Raw genomic sequence first — 17,926 nt, 5'->3', positions numbered from 1 at the left:
ATATATATATATGTATATATATAAATTTTTTTACTTAGATACAGAATACCCCAAAGCTTAGGTTAAATTTTGCTAACTTAGCACTGCACTAAGACTTTTTTTTTTAAACCCTTAAACTTTGGTGTATTGTCTCATAGGTGGAAGAGTGGTAAGGGTGGGCAATGGGGGTCAAGTGACTTGCCCAGGGTCACACAGCTGGGAAGTGGCTGAGGCCGGATTTGAACCTAGGACCTCCCGTCTCTAGGCCTGACTCTCACTCCACTGAGCTACCCAGCTGCCCCTGCACTAAGACTTTTAAGACACTGTAAAGCCAGTTTTCCTCATGCATTTTGTCTCCAAATTTGAATCATTCACCAAATCATTCACCAAGAGTGAGGATCAGGGCTCTTCACTTTATCATTTGTAAAACAGCTTCCCTCTCCCTTTCGGTTATTTGGGAATTTGGAGATTTTTGTTAAGGCTTGCTGCATACTTCCGGAATTTTCTGAATCAGAAAAGTCTCATGGCTCTTTTCCACATTATTAATAATGCTGACTTATACAGCAGCTACCTCATAATAATAGACCCTATGTAAGGTAGCATTGCATTAGATTAGACAGCAAAGTGATAGAGTGAGTAAGAGTATTGGGCTTGGTGTCAGGAAGAATATTACTTCAGGTCCTACAGTAACCTAGAACAAGTCACTCAACCCCATTAAGTCTCAATTTCTTCATCTGTAAAATGAGCATAATAATAGCACCTACCTTCCAGGCATGTTGTGAGGAGAAGTTCTTCATAACCTAGCCCCCTCCTACCTTTCCAGGCTTCTTGTGCCTTACTTCCAACATGTACACTTTGAACCAGTGATATATGTATAGCATTTTGCAAACCTTAAGCACTATTTGTGTTACCTATTATTATATGGGTCCCATATTAAATAAATTCATTAAAAGAGAAGTAGCTCTTAAAGTTGTCAGGATATTGTCAAGCAATACTTCTTTCTAGAATGTCATTAAAATTTCTCTATATTTAATTATTTCTGTGGTACCATTCATATTTATAGAATGTCATTTTATTTACCCCAAATGCTTTTGGTTACTTTCCAGGGAACTACATACTTAGGAATTACATATTATATTTATATATAATGATATAATATGTTCATATATAATAAAATATATTTACATAAATATATTTCTATATATCTTTAATAAATTTATTTATATATTAAAATAGATTTGTGTGTTGTATATTAAAATTTTATTTAACATTTAAATATAACTTATAATCATTTTTTGAATTAATGAACCATCTTTTTGGAATCTCAATGATATAAAATCTCACAATTTACTCTGTGAGCTCCCATTTTGGTTCCTACTTTGAACTGGCTGTACAATTGGTGGTTATCAGAGAAATTGCCTGATTTCTTTTTTTTTTCTTTTAATCTGGATTGAGTGGCAGGGTTGGTACTTGAACTAAAATGCTCCATCTCCAAGTCCCTCAAATCTCTTTCCACATACTAGGTCATTTCTTATGTTCATCAGCTGCTATGTTTAAAGCCCTTCATATCCTAGCCTCCTCTTACCTTTCCAGTCTTCTTACACCTTACTTCCAACATGTACTCTTCAAAATAGTGACACTGGCTTCTTGGCTATTCCTCCAACGATGCACTTGATCTTTCAGCTCTTGGCAAGTTCTCTGGCTGTCCCCCATACCTGAAATGGTCTCCTTCCTCATACCTGCGTAATGTCCTCTCTGACTTCTTTTGAGTCCCAATTAAAATTCTATCTTTTTCAGGAAGCCTTTCCAACTCCTCTTAATTTTAGCACTTTACCTCTATTAATTATTTCCTATTTTGTATACAGTTTATTTGCATGTTTTCTCTCTAATTACATTGTGAGGTCCTTGAGGGCAGGAGCTATCTTTTATCTCTTTTTGTGTCCCCAGCATTTATTTTAATCCTGGCACATAGTAGGGGCTTACTAAATGTTTATTGATTGGTTGTTATGAAGTTCAAAGCTTGAGGATGATGAGTTCCTGTCATGAAAATGAGGATTGTGCCACAAAGGATCTAAAGAGCATATTGGCCATTTTGGCAATTTGCAAAAAAATACTCTTCTCAGGGGGACTTGGCAACAAAAGAATTATTAGAATACTCCAGGGATGTCTGCCATGAAATTTTTAGTTATATCTCCAAGTACTTGTTAGAGCAATGAGGTGATGAAGGAAGCAAAAATTCTCTGGTCCTGAGAGCCACCAAACTGGAAGCATGTTTTTATACACACTAATATTATTACATACTGGCAACCTCTCAAAAGAAAAATCTTTTATTGGTGCTTTTACATCAGTTAAATTTACTCTTCTGTCTTTCATCTCTTCTTTCCAGAGAGATTACTATGAGTTTTTTCAAAAGGAAAATAGAAAGAAATCAGCAAAACCAATCAGTACATGCAAAAAATAAGAAAATATTTTGTGTTCCATAGCCTTAAGCCTAAAAAGGATTGTGTGTGTGTGTGTGTGTGTGTGTATGCATGCCTACCTCTGTATGCTAAAAGGTTAAAAGTATATGCTTATTAAGAAAAGATAGTTGCTATGTGAGTATGCAATGGTAAGCTTCATTTGGAGTCCCTGGGAATGTTTTTTTTTTCTTTTCTGAGATCCCACAGGTACATGGCATTGTTTAGCCCATCGTAGTTTTTGCTTGTTTGTTGTAAAGACGTCACATTTAGTGAATTAGTAAAAGTATTTGTCTATGATAAAAAAAAAAAAACCCAACTTAGTGATATCTTTAGGTGCCTTTTCTATCTCCTCTGCTACACCATCATCAGAGATGGAAGGGAGCCATGCAGAACTGAGAGCCATTTTCTTTTTTTTATTATGTTTGATAGGTTACCATTACTTGGTGGTGGCCAGTCGGCTGGTAACAAGCATCTCTGTGTTTAGTCTTTGAATGCCAAATGAAGCCTATCCTGGGTTCTACATTTGAAGCCTTTCTAGCTTGGTATAAACTTCGAGAGTTTCTATTCCACTGACATTGACTTTGAGAACCCAATTATTCCTCCACACCACAGTGAAACAACAGAATGGGATTTTTGTTGACAAGGTAATTTCCATCCTGGAAATGTTTTAAAAAAAAAAGATTAAAAAATGCATTTAAGGTGTTCTGCCTTTGCTCTTATCATTATTAATACTTGGCTTTCTCCAGACTTCTAGATGCAGTAATACCACACCAAGTCCTTATAGTATTACAAAAAAACAAATCATCTGGAATTTATGCTTCTTTGTATTTTCAAAATTTTCTGGGCTCTGGAACACATACATAGCTCAGTCTATTTGAGCTTTTAAAAGGTACTTTTTGCTATTTATATAGCTATTTAAAGGGCATCTTGATCTGATGAACCCTTTTTTGTTTCACAAGAGGGATCATGGGCCTGAAAGTAATGTTTGGAGAAAGTAGCTGCTAAGAACATGACATTTAGTATGAATGACCAGTAGGAGAAAGATCAGTTTCATTCTGTAAGTGGATTCTTGAAGACCTGCTATACTTAGAGTATGTGTGTGTGTGTGTATGTGTATGTGTATGTGTATGTGTGTGTGTGTGTGTGTGTGTGTGTGTGTGTGTGTGTGTGTAAAGTAGAATGTAAATTCCTTGAGCATAGGGCCTGTTTCACTTTTTGAATTTGAATTCCTAGTACCTAGTACAGTACCTGGCATATAGCAGATATTTAGTAACTTCTTATTGATTAAATGATTGGTTAGTTAGCCCTTATGGTGACCAAGAGAAGCTATGAAATCAAAAGAAAGAAAAGCAGACGCCAAAAAGGAATTAAGCCTGGAATAACCTAGAGAAATACTCAGATAGAAAAATAGTCTTTAGGGCAGCTAGGTGATTCAATGAATAGAGAACCAAGTCTGGAGATGGGAAGTCCTGAGTTCAAATATAGTTTTAGACATTTTTTCATTATGTGATCCTGGGCAAGTCACTTAACTGCAATTGCCTGGGCCTTTCTGCTCTCCTACCTTGAAACCAACACTGAATGTTGATTCTAAGAGAGAAGGTAAGGGTTTAAAAAAAAAGGAAAGAAAAAGTTTTTAAAATGAGGATTCTTTACCTTTTTATGTTATAGCACAAAATGGCAGTCATAGAAAAATGTTTTTAAATGTATAAAATAAAATACATAAAATTAGAATAATCCCAATACATTAAAATACAGTTACCAAAATATTGGTCAAATAATTTCATGGGCCTCAGGTTAAGAATGTTTGCTTGAAAAGATGGAAAGAATCAGGATGGAGATATAGGGGGAGAATTGGGTCCATGGTGCTAGTAATGGGGGAACAACAGAGAAGAAGCCAATTTCAGATTCATAGCTCATACATTCTTCCAATATTGTTTTATACTGAGACAAACAAGGTCAGGGGAATGAGTTAAGTCATGCATGCAAAGTAAATGTTTGTGATATTTTTTGAATGGGAATGTACTTACTGATTTAGTGTTTCCTTCAAAAATTTCTTCCTCCAGAGGCTCAAGCTTTATGTCCTTATGGTTAGGAGGCAGGAAAAACAAGAAAACACAGAGTATTAGCAGTTAAGTAAAAGGACAGGATTATACATTTGAAAAATCTTTTTTGGCGGTTGGGATGGTTTATGCTAATATTTGTTTCCTGATTTCGTCTTGACATCTTTTATTTTTCTGCAACTAGAATTAATTCTTTCCAGTTTCCCTTCCTTTGTTCATCACCTCAGGTACCATCTTCTCTATGAAGTCCTCCCTGATTCCCCAGCCTCTCATCTTTCTTTGTTTATCCTTTCCTTTGCATTTATCACCTTTAAATTGCATCAGATATAACTAAGTATATGTATCTCTTTGCTAAATTATAAGCTCCATGAGGGCAGGGAACTATGTAAAAATTTTCATCTTTGTTTCATCAATGCTTAGACCGGTGCATCACACATACAAGGTATTCAATAAATGTTCCATGAAACAGGAATCTTATAATCTCAGTATGTATAAAGAATACTGATATTAGACTGTTGGGATAAGAAAGAAGACATTTCTCCACCAGAGGTTTAATCTAATGCCTCATCATGGCATGGACCTTGGGTTTTTAGAGGCTATATTAGCCAGGCACAAACTCAGACAAGTCCCACCAACATATAAAAGTTTCAATTATAAGTAGGTCAAGGGCCTGGGGTCTAACAACCATCCCATGAACATGAATGAATGATGAGTTGGACTTAAAAATTAATAGGAGAGTGACCTAGATGTCCTTTGGAAATAGTACAGTTCTTTTGATGACCCCAAGCTACTTCCTGAAACCAAGTCCTCTTTTAAGTTTTTTTTTTTTAACCCTTGTACTTTGGTGTATTGTCTCATAGGTGGAAGATTGGTAAGGACGGGCAATGGGGGTCAAGTGACTTGCCCAGGGTCACACAGCTGAGGCCGGGTTTGAACCTAGGACCTCCTGTCTCTAGGCCTGACTCTCACTCCACTGAGCTACCCAGCTGCCCCCCAAGTCCTCTTTTAAATAGCCATATTCTTCTAGTAATAGTATGTAGCTACAAGTCATGGTCAATATTGTGTATATATACATATATATATATATAATGATATATACCACAAGAATGGATCTTAAAGGTCTCCCAATGGACAGTGGAAAGGTACATAGTAAGTAAGAGTAGGCTGTGACACCTTTCAAATGAAGAATGTCATCAAAGAAATATATAATTGGGGGGAGTAGTTATAGAGAGAGAATGGACATATAGAGAGTGAGTGATAAGTACTGAATGATCTGTGAAGTCCATCGGCATCTATATGATGTTGAGACAGCTTGAAAAAGATGCCCATCACATCAGTAGATTCCTATTTGTGTATACATGGGAAGATAGATATGGGAGTTTTATATGGAATAAGAAGACAAAAATGAATCATAATCTGTGTGGCATGAAGAAGAATCCATCTCAGTAAGATCACATATACATCATAGCAAATCCTGTATTTCACTCTGATCCAGCTTAGCCAAACTGTGGAATCAACTGAGCCAGTGAGACAAAGGAAGCTGCTCATGAGTGAAGCTAGTCCATGTAAACTTAAGACTTCAGTTCTGGGCCAATTGTTATATGTAACTCAGATGATCATTTGACCTCTGAAGACTCGATTGGTTTGCAAATTGTATCTTCACAGAATCTCAGAGTTGAAAGGGTTCTCCATGATCATGTAGTCCAATATGTGCATAAGTAGGAATACCTTCACAACACACCTAGTGCCTCCTGCCTCTGATTGGAGATGAGTAAGATAAAAATGAGAAATGATTGATGCAAACACTTGCATTGCAGAGAGTAAGTTTGGAAAGGTTCATTTTACTCATCTGTGTGTGGTGTCAGTCCATAGCCTTGAGATGCAAAAACCAGCACAAATGCTTAATGGTGAGGGAAAAGCTGTATCCCTGAACTACCATAACATAACTCTCATTCACTGTTGGAAAATCTGGTAGAAGAGCCTGGTTTTGTGCGGGACAAAATAAGGTTAAGCAGAAATCCAAACATATAATACTGACTTATTGATTCATTCCAAGAAACAGCTCATACTGAGACCCACACAGCAAAAGACCCATGGTAGAAACTACTACCTATTCTACTTTCTGCACATTTACTGGGCATATTTCTCAAAGTAAAATTTTTATAAAAGAATGAAGGAAAAAGAAAGCAAAAATGTGAAATACATGACAATATTATCAAATGATTTAAAGAATTAAAACATTACAAGAAAAAAAGGTTATCTAAATCAGAGAAATTTTTCTTAAAACAAGTATGTTATTGTTATTAGGCACCAAAAACAAAGGCAAGTTTGCAGAGATATTGATGTTCCTAAAAGGCATGAAAATGTTTTGTTTTGTTATATTATGTTATAGTTTTATCCTGGTCAGAAATGGGAGATGAAATATGGTTCTGGAGTTCTGAATGTCTAAGTCTTCTAAAATACCGGAAAACAATTCCCAAAGCCATAATTTGTTAGAATATTCTTAATTAGACATGGAGAGTGGACAAATGATTAGTGGTGATTTGTGGTTTAATCACTTGCTCTAGGCTGAGATGAATGATTTCAACATGTGAAGAGTAGATGAGGGTGAATACTTTATGGCATACTTTTTAATAGCAGATATGCTAACTGACAATTTCCCAAGGCTCACTCCTCAGACTTTGCTCTACTTTTTCAAAACTCTCTTCCTCAAAAATCCTATTTATTCTCATAGTTTCAACTTGTAGCCTTATTTAGTTGTAACTTCAATGTGTGTCTCTAGTCCTAACCTCTCTTCTGAGCTCCTATGTTATATATCTGACTGCTTATAGAATATATCCATTTGGATATCCTGCTGTTACCCCAAACTCATATGAAATTATCATCTTTCCTCCCAAATCATCTACCTCTTTTGTATTGACAATTTCTAAGATTAATAACACCAAACTCCTAATTACTTATCTTAGATTCATATTTGATTCTTCCTATTCCTTTGTCTCCATATCTAGTCAAACACTATTTTCCATTGCTCATTTCTTTAAAATGTGACCTTTCCTTTCTATTCTCAAGGCTGTGATGTAACCTGAGAACTCTTATCAGTTCACTCTCAGATTATTTAACAGTCTTTGATGGAGTCTTTCACCCATCAGTCTGGCCTGAATACTGCTACCAGGTTAACTTTCAGAGGGTTATGTTACTGTTTTGCTGAAAAATATTTAGTAGCTCTTCAGCACCTGGTTCTTCATATTCTAGCCTCAGTCTTCTTCACCACTAACTACTCCTTGAAAATTAATCCACCAGGCCAGTCAGATTTGTCTATTTAATTTCCTTTTTGGCTTCTGAACTTTTACGTTCATCTTCCTCTGGACTGATCAAACTTAAGCCCTTTTAAAGGATCCTTATGCATAGTCAAGCAAAACAAAATTCCTACATTCTCCGGGCTACAAAATGTATAACCCATTCTGCTTCCATTACCTTTTAGTCCCAAGGTGAATAGCTTTTTATGCCATTGTGTCTTATCTAAGCTCATTAAAGGCACAGACCATACACCAAACACATTTTTATCTCTTTCCCTATTGCTTTGTATACAAATGCAATTTATTTATGAGATTCTTCTTGCTATTGAAACTTATTGAGGAAAGCTAGCATAACCACATATTGTATATTTTGGTTTATAGGGATTTATTTTGATTGAATAATTGAAATATCCTAGTATTTACCTGGAATCACATGATATAATTCTGATAACAGTTAAGACCTTTAAAAAAACATATCCTCAACATGTTTATAACTAGAAAGTATTTACTCTAGTAAATCATATACTTAAAAAAAATCACATGTTAAACAACTTAATATAATGTCATATTGAAGAGAAAATTTCCCAAAGAAGGTAAAGTCTTCCAAATGTCTTGTTTGTGGATGACATAGTTCTTTTTTTGTCAAGCCTGGGATTATTTCAGAGCCTTCAGGACAAGATCCAGAATGACCCACGAGTTTTGCCTAAAACTTTCTTTTCCAATTCAGGATTCACTTAGCATAATATCCACTCAAGATAATAAACTGGAAGAAAAATGTGTACTGTTTAGATCATGGCATGCAGTTACATTGGCTACCCATAAAGCTCATCTATCCATCTATAGGTGCACACACATGTGCACCTGTATGTCTTCAACATATATGTGCATGTACAAACACACATATATCATGGACAAACATACAAATGGACATAATTTTATACTGACGTTTTACCATTGGAATATGGTTAAGCAATAGAAAACTATAATCTTCTAAGAATTCAAAATTCATATCACTCAGAGGGCAATGGAAAAGTATATGGTGGATGTGATCAGGCTGTAACAAATAATAACTTAAAGACAGAATTAAAATAAAGGGTGTCATTAAAGAAATGGAAATGCTCTTATGGAAAGAGCAAGATAAAACTGTTGGACGGCCCATGTGCTTCATTGGTATTTTCATGATGTCAAGAGAAAGCAAAGAGAGCCCTCAGCATATTGGGCAAAACCACTATGGCAAAGTTATGGAAGGTACAGGATCTGTAGGCATGGATGAGCTGTTATCTGCATTATAGTAGGGAACAGCATAGCTCTATCTGTTTGAAGCCTGCCTATCCAATGCCCCTCTTGTCTCTGGCAAATCATTCATTTTCCTCACTGTCAGTTTCCTCACTGTCAAATGACAGTAATAATAAGCTTATATTCCAGATTGTTTTGAGGATAGAAAAATAGCATTTATTGTGCATTTACCATGTGCTACATGCTGGAAGTACAAATACAAGTAGAAAGAAAGATATTAAGGATTAATTGCAATAACATTTAAAATGTTTTGTAAGCTTTTAAGTGATATGTAAATATTACTTATATCATCATTATCATCATCATCATTACTATTGTCATTGACTGACAAATTATGAAATAGAACCTTAGGCAGTAAGCTGGTTTTCTTTGACTCCCAAAACAACATTGAAAATACTTATTTTTAATAAATACATGTATGCACACATCTTAAGCATCCTTAAATAAATCAGTAGGCCATCCTACCTCGGTGGACTGCTTTTCCAGTTATCACGAAATTTCTGGTGGCTACAGGGCAAAGATGAGCACTCAGGGCAGAAAACTTACACAAAGAAAAGGGGGACATATAAAATGAAGTGATCACCTTCTTTTCCAGACGATCAATTAGCTTCTGAAGTCTGTTTATCTGGGTCATCCATTGGTTGTCTTCCTCTAACAGACCTTGGGAAAGATAAATCATGATGACAGTTTGCTATACATCTAAACTTCAAGCAGAGGAGCAATACTGAAAGAGCTGAGAATCTTTCTTTTATCTTGAAGGGAGAACCCAGAGTATCTCATTAAGTTAACTCACTTTTTGTTATTGTTTAGTCATTTGTCATGTCCGACTTTTGTGACCTCATTTGGGATTTTCTTGGCAAAGATACTAGAGGGGGCTGACATTTTCTTCTACAGCTCATTTGACAGATGAGGAAACTGAGGCAAATAGGGTTAAGTGGCTTGCCCAGGGTCACACAACTAACACGTGTCTGACACTGGATTTAAACTCAGGTCTTCTTGACTTCATACCCAGAGTTCTATCCACTGTGTCAGCTATTTGCCCTAAGTTAACATACTTGTCCATGTGTAATTAGAATACGAGGTGCATATGCTTGCTGAGTTATTAATTCTCCTGGGCATGTTTTTCCATTGGGGATAATTTCAGAGATGTTTTTCTTCAGTGCTGATTATATTGGCTTTGAGTTTTTCAAAGGGAAAGAAAGAGCAACATGGTGATGAACCAGGTTACCAAGCCTAGGCAAGGACAAGTTGAAGGAACTGAGAATGACTTGAAGAGACATAATAATCATCATTTTAAATAGGAGTATGTAAAGGGGATAGAGAACTAGATTGTCAAGAAATTCTGTCTCAGATGCTCACTAACTGTGACTCTGGACATATTTCTTAATAGAAAGACTGGAATTTAAGAATACCTTGAAGGAATAAACTGGATTAATTGCCATGGAACATTTTTAAAAAATTCACAAGGCAAAGAAAAAAGAGATGGGATGAAATTTTTTCTTTTTTTTTAATTTTTGAAAATTTTAATTTTAAAGGAAAATTATAATTTTGTATCAATAGATGTGTTTGGCTTTTTAGTGTTTAACTCCTCTGAATATCAGTTTCTTCATTTATAAAACTGGACTATAGCATTTATAGAATAAAATGAGATAATCCTTATATAAACTATATAGATTATATACATAATATATGATATTTTATAAAATTGTATATCATTTTAATAATATTATCAAATAATACATATGATAGCTATGGTTTTCATTGTTAATTAAGCTTTTGAATACAAAAATAATTCTATTTTGTTTTGCTTTACCCACAGAGTAGAATGAGGGACAATGGGTAGAAGCTGAAGAAGCAAATTTATACTTAATTTATGAAAAAATTATAATTAGAGCTGTGTGCCTTCAAGAGTGGTGAGCTCCTTTTTTATCAGAATTTTTCAATAGGAGGCTTGATGGCAATTTGTTGGGAATAATAATAGTTAGTGCTTGTATATTGCTTTAAGGTTTAAATGTTTTTCTTATGTTAACTCATTCAGTTCTCTGAACAACCCTGTGAAGTAGATGCTATTATCATTTTCATTTTACAGATGAGAAAACTGACTTTGAGAAAGGTTAAGTCACTTATTATGAGTCACATAGCTAGGAATATTGTAGTTGAATTCTTGGTCATTTGTGGGTTGGATTGGAGTTCCTTACAACTCTAAGATCTAATCAGCCTAAAATTCCATAGAACAAACTTATATAGACTACTTTTTTTTTTGCAATCCACAAAGTAATTTTCCTTTCATCTAGAGGCAAACACCAGCTCATCAATCAATCAATCAGTCAACAAGCATTTATTAAGCACCTACTATGTGCCTAAACAACATTGATCATCGTGGAGCCATGGCGACTACCTGGTCTTTCTTAGAACTCAGTGACTCCACTGGTAGTAGTTACAATAGTGATGAAGCAGGACAAGCCACATCACAGTCCAGAAGTGGATTTCTAGCTTTGTCCCAAGCATGGCCTGAGTTAAGTACAATCATCCTTATTATTGCCAAATACACAGTAGAAACTATTTTTTAAAACCATTTCATTCCATTTTAGACTCAATACTGTGTATTGGTTCCAAGGCAGAAGTGAGGTAAGGGTGGGCAATGGGGGTTAAGTGACTTGCCCAGGGTCACACAGCTAGGAAATGTGGCCAGATTTGAATCTAGGACTCCTTTCTCTAGGCATGGCTATCAATCCACTGAGCCACCCAGCTGCCCCTGCCCCTGCACACCTTAGAACAGACTGTTCCTATCTTTGTACAGACAGAAAATAATAGAGGTTTCCAGGTGATATTAATTATAATTGCTTTTGTTGAAGGGTGAGCTATAACTAAATTGAAGAAACTTCAAGAAAAGCTTTCTTGAGCAAAGAAATTTGACAATAGCACCTTTAGAGTTTGAAAGGATCATAGAGATCATCTGGTCTTTATCATTCACTTTACACATAAAAGAGCTAAAGCCCAGACAGGACACTTGGTTTGCATGAGGTCAGACCAAAAGAATGGCAAGGCTGGGATTTGAACATTGTAATGATCCTGGTTCCCTGACCCGGAACTCTGTAGATGATTATTGTACAGCCCAGGAATCTTACAGATGGAGGCGGGAACCCAGAGGTTTAATGAAACCTCCTATCCGGATACCAAGATAGGTTTGCTTGGCAGCAGTTTCACTGATCTTTGCTGTTGCTGGAAACTGTATAGAATCTGCTGATATGAATGGCCAGTCGAATGCTTTCCCTAGTTCCCACCTAACTAATGAGGAAATGATTGTTTCCTCAATTAGTAATTTACTTGGTTAATAACTCCAAGGAATGACGATCCTTGATTTCAATCTCTTGACTGCATTTTAAGATGGATTTGCTTAGAAGATCATTAACTATGAAACTGTCTTCGCCAAAGACCAGGTGGATCTCTAACTGACAATTTGCTGGAACTCTTAGAATAACCAGTTCAGTGCTGGCTTTCTTAATACAGCTATTTAATAGTAGTGGCTAAGGTAAAGGAAAGGATTTGGGAAGTTGTGAAGGAAAGAGGGATTAAAGGAAAACTCTAATCCTTTATCTAACTATAAAGTTGATTGTAAAGCTGGTATCTTGAAGCCTGTTTGGCCAATTGCCTGGCTAGACCAAACGCCTAGCCTCAAAGCTTGAAGGTTTCTTCAGTCCACTAAAAGATAGTTTTATAGTGATCTTCCAGTTGGCTTTATGCTGGCAATAATGATGTTGGATGCTGGTAAACACAGAATTCCCTAACAGCAGCTTAGGCACTTAATCCTGGGTATGAGACAATTCTGAGATGACCCTTTCCTCCCACCAATCTCCCTAGATTGAGAGAAAGATGCATTGATTTCTCCTGCTTTTATAGTCCCATCTCAACTGACTTTGGTCTCATGCCAGCTTAAAGTGCCCTCACTTCATTCTGTGTTCCAACCAAGTAACTGGCACTCATGCTCAGCCAACATGGCTTCCTGAAAAAGTCTTTACAATATAGGGCATTTGATCCAGAAAATCAGGTTGGTATGTAATTCATAGCTCAGCCTGGCTACTTTCCATATAGGACCTCTTGCCCAAGTCTCCACATTTCCTGATGAAAAAGTTAAGGAGAATACTGCACCTAATAGCCACAAAGAAAAAGGAAACTGATTCAGAAAACAAATTTTAATCTGCCATGTTGAATGCCTTAAAATAGTTAATTTTCTGTTTTCTATTTGATTATCAAGAGAGCAACAATAAAAAAGTTATATTTGTTTTATTGCTCTTCTGAAATAATAGATGTTATTATATTAGATGTTATAAACTTCCCATGTATTAGAATTACGTCCCTTTATTGGAACAAATGACAATTGATGTTAAACATTTGGGGAGGTGCAGTGAATGTCTACTTTCAAAATTAAGAGCTTAGAATAAAGGTATTAATCTGGCATTCAGAGGGGACCCATAGATAGATTTCAGGGGATATGTGAACTTGGAAGGGAAAAAAGTTATATCTTTATTTTTACTGACCTCTACCTAAAATTTAGCATTTCTTTTTATGATTTAAAAACATTTTTGAGGACTCCATATATTACCAGAATTCCAAAGGGATCCATGANTACATAATATATGATATTTTATAAAATTGTATATCATTTTAATAATATTATCAAATAATACATATGATAGCTATGGTTTTCATTGTTAATTAAGCTTTTGAATACAAAAATAATTCTATTTTGTTTTGCTTTACCCACAGAGTAGAATGAGGGACAATGGGTAGAAGCTGAAGAAGCAAATTTATACTTAATTTATGAAAAAATTATAATTAGAGCTGTGTGCCTTCAAGAGTGGTGAGCTCCTTTTTTATCAGAATTTTTCAATAGGAGGCTTGATGGCAATTTGTTGGGAATAATAATAGTTAGTGCTTGTATATTGCTTTAAGGTTTAAATGTTTTTCTTATGTTAACTCATTCAGTTCTCTGAACAACCCTGTGAAGTAGATGCTATTATCATTTTCATTTTACAGATGAGAAAACTGACTTTGAGAAAGGTTAAGTCACTTATTATGAGTCACATAGCTAGGAATATTGTAGTTGAATTCTTGGTCATTTGTGGGTTGGATTGGAGTTCCTTACAACTCTAAGATCTAATCAGCCTAAAATTCCATAGAACAAACTTATATAGACTACTTTTTTTTTTGCAATCCACAAAGTAATTTTCCTTTCATCTAGAGGCAAACACCAGCTCATCAATCAATCAATCAGTCAACAAGCATTTATTAAGCACCTACTATGTGCCTAAACAACATTGATCATCGTGGAGCCATGGCGACTACCTGGTCTTTCTTAGAACTCAGTGACTCCACTGGTAGTAGTTACAATAGTGATGAAGCAGGACAAGCCACATCACAGTCCAGAAGTGGATTTCTAGCTTTGTCCCAAGCATGGCCTGAGTTAAGTACAATCATCCTTATTATTGCCAAATACACAGTAGAAACTATTTTTTAAAACCATTTCATTCCATTTTAGACTCAATACTGTGTATTGGTTCCAAGGCAGAAGTGAGGTAAGGGTGGGCAATGGGGGTTAAGTGACTTGCCCAGGGTCACACAGCTAGGAAATGTGGCCAGATTTGAATCTAGGACTCCTTTCTCTAGGCATGGCTATCAATCCACTGAGCCACCCAGCTGCCCCTGCCCCTGCACACCTTAGAACAGACTGTTCCTATCTTTGTACAGACAGAAAATAATAGAGGTTTCCAGGTGATATTAATTATAATTGCTTTTGTTGAAGGGTGAGCTATAACTAAATTGAAGAAACTTCAAGAAAAGCTTTCTTGAGCAAAGAAATTTGACAATAGCACCTTTAGAGTTTGAAAGGATCATAGAGATCATCTGGTCTTTATCATTCACTTTACACATAAAAGAGCTAAAGCCCAGACAGGACACTTGGTTTGCATGAGGTCAGACCAAAAGAATGGCAAGGCTGGGATTTGAACATTGTAATGATCCTGGTTCCCTGACCGGGAACTCTGTAGATGATTATTGTACAGCCCAGGAATCTTACAGATGGAGGTGGGAACCCAGAGGTTTAATGAAACCTCCTATCCGGATACCAAGATAGGTTTGCTTGGCAGCAGTTTCACTGATCTTTGCTGTTGCTGGAAACTGTATAGAATCTGCTGATATGAATGGCCAGTCGAATGCTTTCCCTAGTTCCCACCTAACTAATGAGGAAATGATTGTTTCCTCAATTAGTAATTTACTTGGTTAATAACTCCAAGGAATGACGATCCTTGATTTCAATCTCTTGACTGCATTTTAAGATGGATTTGCTTAGAAGATCATTAACTATGAAACTGTCTTCGCCAAAGACCAGGTGGATCTCTAACTGACAATTTGCTGGAACTCTTAGAATAACCAGTTCAGTGCTGGCTTTCTTAATACAGCTATTTAATAGTAGTGGCTAAGGTAAAGGAAAGGATTTGGGAAGTTGTGAAGGAAAGAGGGATTAAAGGAAAACTCTAATCCTTTATCTAACTATAAAGTTGATTGTAAAGCTGGTATCTTGAAGCCTGTTTGGCCAATTGCCTGGCTAGACCAAACGCCTAGCCTCAAAGCTTGAAGGTTTCTTCAGTCCACTAAAAGATAGTTTTATAGTGATCTTCCAGTTGGCTTTATGCTGGCAATAATGATGTTGGATGCTGGTAAACACAGAATTCCCTAACAGCAGCTTAGGCACTTAATCCTGGGTATGAGACAATTCTGAGATGACCCTTTCCTCCCACCAATCTCCCTAGATTGAGAGAAAGATGCATTGATTTCTCCTGCTTTTATAGTCCGATCTCAACTGACTTTGGTCTCATGCCAGCTTAAAGTGCCCTCACTTCATTCTGTGTTCCAACCAAGTAACTGGCACTCATGCTCAGCCAACATGGCTTCCTGAAAAAGTCTTTACAATATAGGGCATTTGATCCAGAAAATCAGGTTGGTATGTAATTCATAGCTCAGCCTGGCTACTTTCCATATAGGACCTCTTGCCCAAGTCTCCACATTTCCTGATGAAAAAGTTAAGGAGAATACTGCACCTAATAGCCACAAAGAAAAAGGAAACTGATTCAGAAAACAAATTTTAATCTGCCATGTTGAATGCCTTAAAATAGTTAATTTTCTGTTTTCTATTTGATTATCAAGAGAGCAACAATAAAAAAGTTATATTTGTTTTATTGCTCTTCTGAAATAATAGATGTTATTATATTAGATGTTATAAACTTCCCATGTATTAGAATTACGTCCCTTTATTGGAACAAATGACAATTGATGTTAAACATTTGGGGAGGTGCAGTGAATGTCTACTTTCAAAATTAAGAGCTTAGAATAAAGGTATTAATCTGGCATTCAGAGGGGAGCCATAGATAGATTTCAGGGGATATGTGAACTTGGAAGGGAAAAAAGTTATATCTTTATTTTTACTGACCTCTACCTAAAATTTAGCATTTCTTTTTATGATTTAAAAACATTTTTGAGGACTCCATATATTACCAGAATTCCAAAGGGATCCATGACACAAAAATGGTTAAAAACCTCCAACTTGGTCTATGCTAAGCTTAAAGACAACTTCAACCCAGTCATTCAGAAAACCAAGAACCTCTTGCCTCAAATGGAGAATTGAAAGTTCCATCTTTAGAAAGAAGTAGTATCAGAGACCTCATATTTGTATACTCCTGACCATACTTTTTCATATACAGGTAAAATCAGGCTAAAATGGATAGTTGGAACAGTTTAAAACAGTTCAAAATAACACAAAGGGACAGCATGCATTCCTAGGGCTTAAGGTGCATATGTCAAAGAAGAGAAGGACAGATTGTAATGAGTTTAATGCTAACCATCATCCCTCCCCCTGGTGCCCCACCCTCCTCTTTCCAGCTGAATTATTGTTGAAAGGACCTTAGGTACTTTTTATTATCCTTGGCAGAACCATACCCTCTTTACAGTCACCTTAGAGCTGTAGCTACTAGGAATCCTCCCAAAACACAAGGCTGAGATCACCATTACATTCTAGCTCTATGCTCAGTATTTATTGCCTTATTCAGCTTCATTTGAAAAAAAAAAAAAAAAAAAACAACTTTACCTGGGCCACACATATGAAACTGAGGGCTGTTGGGAGAGAAGCTGCTGTGTCTCTGGACTCTGCGACTGGACCGTTTGCCAGGCCATGGAATCGAAAGGACTTCCGGTTTGGTGGGACCTTGTCTTTAACAACAAAGAGAAAGTGTAAGTCTTGATGTTGACATTTTATAGAATAAAAAAATTTTAGAATTTGAAGTGACCTGAGGGGTCTTCTAGTTCAACTCATCCCTCCAGCATAACCATGTTCTCCTCCCCAATTTCACCTATAACATATTTGAAAAATGGTTATTCAGCATTATGCTGAGAACCTGTATTTCCCATTTCACTTTTGGGTGCCCCTAGTTGTTATAAAGGTTTTTCATACTTGATACCTGAATTTGCTTCTTTATGATTTGCACTTATTGATCTTGATTCTTCCTTCTGGAACCAAATAAAAGGACTCTAATCCCCTTCCCACAGGACAGGATTTCAAATACTTATACATAGCTTTCCTGACCTCATCTAGTCTTCCTCTATCTAAGACAAACATCCCCCTAATCTTTAATTCTCATAAATTATGGATTGGAAGCCATTTCCATTCTGACTGCCCTCATGGACTCTAGATGATCATTTCCTTTTCCAACTATGATACTCAGAACGTAATGCTCCAAATGGCATTTGAACAATCATTTCCAGATTACTGGAAGCTTTGCCTCTT

The 17,926-nt window shown here is 36.1% G+C and overlaps 1 protein-coding gene across 1 annotated transcript in view; it reads right to left on the bottom strand.

Moving 5' to 3' along the window:
• The window catches only part of NECAB1 (N-terminal EF-hand calcium binding protein 1), a 236,118-nt gene that overhangs the window by 17,595 nt on the left and 200,597 nt on the right, over positions 1-17,926 (bottom strand). Inside the window, exons 7-9 of the mRNA XM_044658187.1 lie at positions 17,231-17,352; positions 9,674-9,750; positions 4,466-4,519 (exon numbers count right to left, since the gene is read on the bottom strand). Coding sequence (XP_044514122.1) covers positions 4,466-4,519; positions 9,674-9,750; positions 17,231-17,352 — 253 coding nt within the window. The remainder of the gene's footprint in view (positions 1-4,465; positions 4,520-9,673; positions 9,751-17,230; positions 17,353-17,926) is intronic.

The sequence above is a fragment of the Gracilinanus agilis genome, chromosome 1 (genome assembly GCF_016433145.1).
Source record: "Gracilinanus agilis isolate LMUSP501 chromosome 1, AgileGrace, whole genome shotgun sequence".
Lineage (NCBI taxonomy): Eukaryota > Metazoa > Chordata > Mammalia > Didelphimorphia > Didelphidae > Gracilinanus > Gracilinanus agilis.
The sequence above is the reverse complement of the archived record's forward strand: the minus strand, read 5'-3'. Positions and strand labels throughout refer to the sequence as shown.